Source organism: Zalophus californianus, chromosome 2, assembly GCF_009762305.2.
Source record: "Zalophus californianus isolate mZalCal1 chromosome 2, mZalCal1.pri.v2, whole genome shotgun sequence".
NCBI classification, from domain to species: domain Eukaryota; kingdom Metazoa; phylum Chordata; class Mammalia; order Carnivora; family Otariidae; genus Zalophus; species Zalophus californianus.
The window spans coordinates 82,172,219-82,182,368 of NC_045596.1; the positions used below are offsets into that span (position 1 = coordinate 82,172,219).

Here is a 10,150-nt window from a genome sequence, read left to right on the forward strand (position 1 = left end):
AAGTAGCCAGGCCAACTGTACAAGATAGGCATGAAGGTGCCAGGCCTGAAATGCATGTATTTTAAACATTTGGATGGTTTTTTGTTCTAAGCATAGCTCTGCTCCAGTGAGTAGTGAATATTGACAGTAGTTTCCTCATTTTTCCTACCTGAAAAGAAACCACATTAATAATTCTTTTTCCGAATTTAGAGGCAAATATTTCTGACAACGTTTTTACAGTCTTTTGGTGATGTCATAAGGTCTCTGTGCTGCCTTGGGCACTTGGTGGCAGCATGGTGAGTGAGCTCAGCCCCTGGAGTCAACTTGGTTTTATACAGTTCTCTGGCTCTCCTGCATAACTTGATGACTTTGGGCAAGTTACTAAACCTCTCTGTGTCTGGTCAGTTATCTACAAAATGGAGAGGACAGTGGTCTCATTCCACAGGGCTCTTGGAGAAGTAAATGAGATCATTTATGTAAAGCATCTAGAACAGAGCCCAATATTCAGTCTTATTAAATGTGGGCTAAGCAGTGTGAGAAATATGAGCTAATGACCATAAATAAGGAGACAGAAAAGATAAGTGGAAAAGATAAGAAGAAAAATGACGAATAATAGTGGAGTTAGAAAGACACGTTGTTCAAATGGAGTAAACTAATGAAAATGAAAACGTACACTGATCTTACAGTTTGATACATCTGCATTTGGTCATTCAAAAAACTATAAGACAAGTTGACACAATCATTTTTGGTTTGTAAAAAGGTGGTTGTCAAAGGAACTCAAATTATTAATGTTTTTCTATAAAAAGTATTATTGTAATTGAAGAATTATGAGGCAGATCTCTATTGATACATATGCACATGTGATAAATACAACTGGACTATTACAAGCAAGGGTACAAAGAACCTTGTCAAAAAGGGGTAATGGTTTTGTCATCTTTCCTTAATATTGTTAGATACATTTTTGGGTGATTATTGCATAAACTCATTAAAGACAAAGAAGACAACAGAATTAAAAATATATGAGGCTTTATTGTCAAAAATAGACAAACTTGAATTTCCTTTAACAGGAATATTAATTTAGGAATCTCCATAAGCCATCACCATTTTGTGAGCACAAAAGACAAGAGTCGACGACAACTGTTAGTGGAAGAAGGACAACGGTTCTACATCCAAGCCAGAGAAGCCAGGCCCACAGAATCACGGTGACCTTTAAAGCCCAACAGTAACAGACATGCAAACGGGGTGGACTGCTCTGGGCCCAGTCCTATAAGGACCGGCTTTGCGGTATCTTTTCAAACACGTGAAGAATTGGTTTTGTTAGACTGCTTGCTGATTTGAATAGTGAACTTTTAGCTCACGTATGGGATCTGTAACAGGATCACACCCGCTTCTGAGCAACACCAGCATGAAGACACTTTTCCCTACAACCCTGGCTTCAGGCACGTAAAGTGGTACTAATAATTTGGGCAGGAGCTCCTTCTTGTGATTTACAGCAAAAATGTGAGGGCCTTGCTGAATAGAATACCTCAGTGTAAGCCTACATTCTCTCATTAACATAAGACAAGAATGGCTAAGGACCTAGCTAGGAGGAACAAGAAAAAAAAAATCAGGCCTTTCTTGTTCCCTAGGGACAGGTATCCAAGGCTGAAGAAAACTGGTTACCTAGACCATGATTTTCATTCCCTAGTCTATACTATACACCAGCTATCCATACCCAGAGCAGACTTCATAAATAGGCCCATGTTGATCATGAAAAGTGGTAGCATGCACCTATTCTCTCCTTTGAAGATTCAGGTTAAAGAGAAACACCTCAGTTCCCAGGAGAGGCCAGAGCCAGATAACACTGACTGGGTGAGATGCTTCATCTGAGGTTAAGCATATGTGATAATGAAAATCAGAAGCTAAATTATCAAGTGAATGAGAAAGGAAGTGGATCTGAGAACTCACTTCCCATCCCCATACATATTCACCATGCCCTCAGGGGAAGAGTGATCAACTATATGCAAAAAAACCCGTTCAACACTTTTCACTTTTCTAGCTTAAAGATAACATTCAATACTTGAGAACTAGAAAAATGACGCTTGTATTGTACCATAAAGTTATTTTAAACAATTCTGTGGTTACTGAAATGACAATACACGCTCTTGCCACCTCTAAAACAGAAGCATAGCGAGGATGCAAAGAAACAGTGAAGTAGCTCTGTTCTTGCTGTGCCATTTCTTATTCACTCTTGCAGGGGGTGAAGTTTTAATTACCTTCACCCACTACATTCTACCCTCCAGTCTAAGAACGCTTCATATCTGAGTAGGGGCAGGAAAATGGTGCGGGGTTCTGGAAGTTTTGAGGAGCTAAGCATCATGATGTTTCTGTGATTGAAAGGATTACTCCGAAAACATACAGAAAAAAAAAAGCCGTATGAAAATCTAATTAGGCACATTTGGTGTATAGTCTATTTAGCAAGACAACCTGGAAAAAGCGAGGTCAAATATAAAACTAAGGTGGACTGCTTCTTTTATTCCATGCCATTTTGTAAAAACATGTAATATAGGCCAAAAAAAAAAAAAAAAAGTACACTTTTTCGGGTCCTTTCTCAAAAGCCATGAACTCAGCCTTTTAGTTGGGTTGCTGTAAATGTGAAGCCTGGAAGGGAGATGACTCAATTTGGGGTTTCTCGTTGAGAGCAGGCAGGGTGACTAAAATGACTCTCACGGGGCAACTGTGCAGTTTTATGACCCAATCATAAAAAGGACCTTTAAAATCTTTCCTTTTCAGCACTCTTCAATGACTGTGGTTCCAATCAAGGAATAAAGCTTTTTCTTCACAAGTCGGAATCCTGAACTCAGGATCAGAGTTCGCCTGAGGCCAGATGAGAAGCGACCTCGGCTGAAGAAAAAGTCCCTGAAGCTAGTCCAGGAGCCATTCTCCTGCTTAAACACAAGGGTGAGCTCAAAAGTGGGCACCACGCTTGAATCACACACAATCTTATCCAGCTTTTTACATACGTTTTCAATTTCCAAGTTCACGTGCATAACGCAACCTCGAAGGCCGCAGGGCTCCGTGGAGGACAGCCGCAGGACATCCTGAGCAATCCTCTGGGTCAGTTTCTCAGGGACGAGGACTTTTGAGCAACCAAGTTTGGTTTGCTTTGATTTGGACAGACAGTTCTCCAGCATTTTCGCCAAACTCTGGCAAGTTGTCTCCTCAAACATCACCTCATTGAGGTTGGGTTCAGGAACAACATAATCCCAGTAGTCGAAATCTGTAGGAAGGGGAAGTTTGAGATGAAATCAATCAATCAATCAATCAATCAATCAATCCTGGAGCAGATAAAACACACCAAGATAGCAACATGGGCTACTTCTATCTACCACGTCTGCCTTTTGCTCATATTTGTTGGCGAGTCAGCTGACTCGGCTTTGCTGTTGACTAGCTGGGTAACAAACAGGGCAGGTCACTGAAAAATCTCAGAGACTGAAAATGCATCTATGAAATAAAGGTTCTGATAAACAGGATGGATAGGATATAACCTCTTTTCTTTAAATTTACATGTGTACATACACACAATCTTACAGACTGGATCAAAAATCTTTCTATGGTTATACTAGAATACCAGTGACTTTCTTTTGTTGTTGTTGTTGTTGTTGTTGTTATTTGACAGAGAGAGACACACAGCAAGAGAGGGATCACAAGCAAGGGGAGTGGGAGTGGGGAGAAGAAGCAGGCCTCCCGCGGAGCAGGGAGCCCGATGCGGGACTCAACCTAGTCGAAGGCAGAGGTTAACCACTGAGCCCCCCAGGCGCCCCCCAGTGACTTTCTTTTTCTTCCCGCTCCCTTACTTGCTCTGAGGGTTTTCTAATTTTGTTTTACAGAGAACACGCTTCACTTCTGGAATAAAAATGGTAATAATTTTTTTTTTCAATGAAGGGACTGTTCGTTTCTAAGAATTATACATGTTTGTTATTGTGAAATGCAGGATTTTTGCTACTGCTCCTTACTGCTGAACTTAAGAAGAACTTGAGCTATAGTTAATATCGAATTTGTGTCTTTCTTTAAAAGTCTCTACGGGAATGGTCTGTAGATCCCAATTTTAGCTGCAACCTCTTTGATTAAAAATTGCTCAAAGGGAAGACCTTTAAGGTCCACGAGGATATTTATAACTGGCTGGGTAGTTTTCGTAGCCAAGCAAAACAAAACAGTCCTAGGAAAATAAAATTAGATTTGCTCAAAGGAAAAGAGATAGCTCTGCATTTGGTCACCTACCTTCCAAATTAATCCTACCACTTGGCAGGATGCCACACCACATTCGCAGTCAACTGGGCAACCCCTCCCTAAGCATACTTCACCTTCATTGGCTACTGTCTCTTCATCTCCCCACATCACCTATTCAGTTAGGTCACTGTTTTTGTTTTTATAACTCAGTGAAACAAATGCACTTATAAGGCTCCATATTTTAGAGCTTTGGCCTATAAAATTAGCTCATCAACCACTTGGCCTTCGAAATGAGGAAGGCCCAAAGAAATAAGCAATTTGTCGATGCCACACAACTTCTTAGAGGCAGAGCAGCGTGCTAACCTAGAAACTGCTGTTTAAAATTGCAGATGAAAGTATGTCCAGCACCACTGCTGTTTTGAAATTTCCTTCTGGCATTAAAAACAGAATACTGGGTATATCCACAAAAAGAATATTGCTCAGCAATAAAAAGGAACACATACCGATAGAAGCAACCACATTAAAGGATCTCAAAATCATTAGGCTGTGGGAAAGAAATCAGATGTAAAAGAGTAGGTATTACATGATTCCATTTGTATGAAACGGTAGAGGCAACACTAATTTATGGTGACAAAAAGCAGATCAGTGTTTCCCTGGGGACAGGGGAGAGGGAGCAGGGAAAACTGATGGCAAATGAGCGCGTGCGAATTTGGGGGTACGGGGTGATGGCAGTGGTTATAAGGGTGAATACATTTGTTAAAATTCAAAACTGTACACTTCGAATTCACCGTAACTTCACAACTCCTTAAGGAACCTATCTAACTTTTAATCCCCAAACATCCTCTTGGCCGCAAACTAGACCGTGCAGCCTTTGGGTTGTTTTATTTTTTGCTACTTTTGTTTCTCACTACCACGAACAGAAGATGCTAGAAAGTTTGGAAAGGAGTCTTTTCAGATGGATTTTGAGGCACACCCTACATCGAGGAAGGGGCGACACCGTCCGCCCACCCATCTCATCTTCCAGGGGCCGCGACTTTTGGAGGAGAGAGAGGCGGGCAGCTGGGAAACTCACCATTTAGCAGGCTCCCCGGGTGGAAGTCATGGTCTAGCAACTCTGAAATGCAGGCCGGGTTCTTACTGCTCAAACTGCCAGTTGCAACCATGGTCAACGTCTCTGCTTCCCTCGCGGGGGCGGAACGGCCTTTCCGGGGCGCTGGAAAAAGAAGGGAAGAAGGACGGATTTGCAAAAGTCGGCAAGACGTGCAGAGGCTCCTAAAATGCCCAGCGTCCTGGCAGCGAACTAGCCGAGGAAGTCATTTTCCAAAGGGGAGGAGCCGGCCTCCGCAACTCAAGTTTACAAAGCCCGGGGAGTGGAGACGCCATCCACACTCACAACTTAAAACTAATTCAAAGTTAGCATAACTCGGAGCGGACGTGCCCAGAGGAACGCACCCCTGGGCGGGGAGCAGCGGGGCCCTCCGCCTCCGCTCCGTCCCCCGAGGCCGCTGCCTCGCTCACCTGCTGGGAGTTCGCTGCGACGGGCGCGCTCGCTGGCAAAGCGGCGGGGTAAACGGAGGCACGGACTCTTCTCAGGAGCCTCTTCCGTCGGAGGCTCAGGGACCTGCAGACCCACGCACTGATCGACCCCCAGCCCACGCAGCACCCGCTCCACCGAGCAGCATCGCCCCTGGGGCCGCGAGCACTTTATAGGCCCAGCCTCCTCACCCCGCCGCGGCCCGCCCACCTGCACCACCCCTCCGCGGCCCTGCGCCCCGCCCTTCTCGGGGTCGGGTTGCATTTCAACCTAGACACTTGCAGCCGCCCAAGGGGAGCCGCTGGGAATTGAGGATAAGCTTGCGGCCGGGTAGACACCTGCTGTTTCCTGAGTGGGCCACAGGTCACCGAGTCCGCAATTCCGGGTGTACGACTTGCCGAAAGCTGACCACTCGCCTCCACTACTAGCTTGGATTCTTTGGCGCGACCCCACCCCGGCGCGCGCACACTCTCACGCCGCCGGTGCCCTTGTTAAGATTCTGTCCCAGGCAGCGGGAAGCTTTCCGTCCTTTGTCTATTACCGGGACCAGGCTTTGCTGTGTCATACTAAAACTTTGCTAATATCTGTTTCGATGTTCAATGAGCATTATTTATGCATTTAGTTCTGGCCTCTAACCAAGTCAGCTCTACTCCGTGGGTTTCTACATCTTTCCCTCCTGCCCGCGATCAGATCTAGCTCGCCTTTTCCGCATCGGAGGTTCTCCAGAATTCTAGGAGGGGTCTTCATCACTGCAGTCTCGGCACCCTAAGGCGGTTTCATCTATGACTAATGAGTTTTCTCCGCGAGAAGGGTGAGCCTGGTACTCTTCTAATTAGACCTGGCTCCAGAGCGCTGGGAGCTTGAATGAAGGGGACTTTGCCAAAAACGAAGCAAAACCGGTAGTGGGACCTTAGCTGCTTCTTCGCCCGCCTGATCACCAGGAGCAGTTGTCATACCCAGAGGCAGACCTTTCTGGCGAGCCCCGTGGTGTTGGGCGGTCTTGAAGGGGCTTGGGGCGGTGAATATACGGAGTTTTAGTACCAGCTAGGAATAATCCCTGTGAGGCTCGATGTGCAGTTCTGAACCCAAGCGCACAGAGAGAGGAACTGTGCAAAGACTCAACATGCGCGCACAGCCCATAAGCAGGAGGCCAAGTGCTATGTTTCCTTCCAAAGTTACTAATCCACCCTTTTCTTGCTTTGATGTGCAGTAGGAGATGATCTGTTCAGAGTGGTCACTCCCGAAGAAGGTGTTGGGTCAGGAGCGGAAAGGGAGGGGATGCCAGGAGGGGAAGACTGTTTCTACAAGTAGGAGGATCTAGTGTTGGCTCCTGGTCTTTGAGGATTATGTGTACAAGGATCTGTAGGTTAGGGCCTTGAAAAGCAGTTTCAGCTGTCCAGGCTAAAAAGTCGTAGTAAGAAAAACAACAACAGAAGGGGTAAGGAGGGTGTGATAAACAGATCAGTGGGAGGACATTGGGAGGCAGTGCAGCAGAAATTAAAGCCAGCCTGACAGTCCATTTTTAACTGGACTCAGGCAGCTGCACTGCCTGAAGGTCAGGCCAGCCAAGGAAGGAGATGCTGATAGGCTGGTCATTGAAAGCAGATTTCCACTTCTATTTCAATAGCAAAAAAGTGGGAAATAAGTCCATTTAAGCCGACCGAAAAGCGGTTTCAGTGGCTAATATGTTCAAGACCAATAGATGAGCTGCCTAGCTGTCTGGGGTGGGGGGAGGGCAAGCCACAGAGCGTCCTTTCCTTATCTGGGTGGCAATATTGATGAAGTGGCCACCTACCTGCCTCCAAGGAGAGTTATTAGGATTAATATAATGAGTGCTCTGAACCTACACCATTGAAATAAAGAAATTACCCATTTCATTTCCCTTAGGTATTTAGGCAAAACACATCAACTAAGTACTCCCAAAGGGCCAGAAAGATTATTGGGCCTTCTAGAACATAGCAGTTACTCTTCGCTCACCTGACTAAATCCCTTTGGGATTTTACTGCAGAAAATAATTTACCTATGTATGAAAGACTGAATAATATTCTTTTTGGCTGAATGGACCTAGCTTTGGGGAATTACAGGGCATAAGGAAAGATTGATGTGGAACACATACTTGGGATAATTAGTGGAGATTGTCCTTTCTCATCTACTCTTTAAAGGGTAAAAAATCCATCCTATCACCAGTTTTCATCTATGCGGGGTTAAACAAACAGACCCGACTTTTAAAAATAAATCATAGAATAGAATTTGGAAAAACCAAGTGCCATCATAGTCTTGTCAAGAGATGACACATACTTTAGTCCATTAATTTTTATATGCTGTGGATATAGTTAATTATAACGGAAGGTTCACATGGGGGTATCAGGTGTTTATGAGGTAGTGCTGAAGTATATTTCATTGCTGTTTTGTTATGTCCTCTCTCATACTGTAAAAAGAGTTTGTGAGGGTGCTTACTGGAAACAATAGTTGAATATGAAGAGAAAATCTAATTGGTTAAATCATTTGATTGCCTTTCATAAACCAGTGTAATATAGCAAATTACCAAAATCCTCTGTAAGGTCTTTGACTGAAGCATGCTTTTTTATTACTATGATTTACTCATCCACCTACCTAAGAAAGAAAAGTAGTGGTAACACGTGGCAACAGTATGTTCATCTGATGTGTATACACATATGGAAGTTCCATGTCCCCCTCCTGTCTAAATATAGTATTCATAATATCATTGCTTGCGTAAAGTATAAGTTCAGAATACCAGGGATATTACAAAAATGAAAAACAAATATGATGCTTTAATATATTATTCTAGGAGACACTGGTATCTTGTGCATTCATGACTTGGAGTGTTGAATATTTATTATGTTTCACTGGCCAATTTTCTCTATCCAGTATGAGCCATTGTTCCTGAGGTCTTATTAATACAGTTATATCCAGTGCATTGCTAATTTTATTTCATGAACTATGACATCAGAGGGAAAATGACTGGGTTTCTTAATCTGTACAATGGGTTCAGGGAAGATTTACGGGACATGGAAGTCTCTTAGCAAGCTCATAGGGTTGTTATGAGATTAAAAGAGAAACCCTTATAATCAATGATAAATATTAGCTCTTTTTTTTATAAAGAAATCTGAGATCTTTAAATGCACACTATTGGGGCATCTGGGTGGCTTAGTCAGTTAAGCATCCAACTCTTGGTTTTGGCTCAGGTCATGATCATGGGGTCATGGGATCGGGCTCTGTGCTGAGCTGAGTACGGAGTCTGCTTCAGATTCCCTCTCTCACCCTCTCTTCTCCCCCCCACCTCACTCGCAGTCTCTTTCTTTCTCAAATAAATAAATAAAATAATGCACACTATCCCTGGCTTCCCTTGGTTATGCTAAATTTCTAAATCTAGTACTTATGTGCAGTTTTAGAACAGGGTCGGTACATAGCAAGTGCTTAATGAATGATAGCTATTATTATTGCAATTATTATTGTCCTGAAATTGTGGTTCTGTTTATTGCAGCAAGCACTAATCGGGCTAAATGGGGTTGGAGAAGTATTGCTAAAACAGAACAAAATTTATCCTCTTTCCTGTTTGCAGGCAGTACAGAAAATATTTGCCACTGATTGGGAAAGACAGCTTTTTTTTTTATGATAGTACATGTGTAAATTAATGGGAGTACAGGAAGGAGATCTCTCAATGGTAAGTAAGAAAATAATGTGGGTAAAAAGTTGTTTTGGTACAAAATACAGAATTATATGTATTAACTTTCCTATATTAATCTAGGAAATAGTTTTCTGGAAAAAAAAAATCACAGGTTATTTGAAATCATTGCCTAAAGAACCACCCAAATGTTGCAAGACATGTATGACCCCCTGTTAACACTCTGGATGAGATATGTCATCATTATTTTTGTCTTTGAGGGTGCTCCAACAAATAAAATTTCCATTTAATGGTGAAATATGCAGTGAGTTAGTCTATAGAATAACGAGATTTTCCAATAAGTAAGATAATGTGAAGACTCATTTAATATAAGACAAAAGAAGCTCAGTAGAAAATAATACGTAATATCTGCGGCTAAAAGCTGAGAGAAGCTTCCAGTAGCAGAAGGCCTTGCTTCTCTAAATTCAAGCAGAGAAATGGTTACCATAGTGACTTATCTCTCAAAATAGTTGTATGATTTTTTTCCTTTTCATAAACAATGTTACATATTATCTCCCTTTAAGTAAAGAAAGCTGATATGTTTAAACGTACACTGTCCCTTCTTTTCCTTAATTATACAAAGATTTATAATTCGGGAGCCCGCATAAAAGAATGTCGGCTAGGAGCATGGAGAAAGTCCTTGACACTTTTCTAGGGATACACCTTAAAACCTTTGCAAGTTCCAAGTTGGGGAATACCATCATGGCATACCATTCCTCTGGAATTCTCACGTGCATAAAGAT

The 10,150-nt window shown here is 42.9% G+C and overlaps 1 protein-coding gene across 1 annotated transcript; it reads right to left on the reverse strand.

The window, feature by feature from the left end:
• Window positions 1-659: 659 nt before the first annotated feature.
• Window positions 660-5,930, reverse strand: DDIT4L (DNA damage inducible transcript 4 like). Its single transcript, XM_027600705.2, has 3 exons — window positions 5,707-5,930; window positions 5,261-5,401; window positions 660-3,238 (listed from the first exon to the last, which is right to left on the reverse strand). The coding sequence occupies exons 2-3, from the start codon at window positions 5,349-5,351 to the stop codon at window positions 2,748-2,750; spliced, it is 582 nt and encodes a 193-aa protein (XP_027456506.1). The 5' UTR covers window positions 5,352-5,401; window positions 5,707-5,930; the 3' UTR covers window positions 660-2,747.
• Between the last annotated feature and the right edge of the window lie 4,220 nt (window positions 5,931-10,150).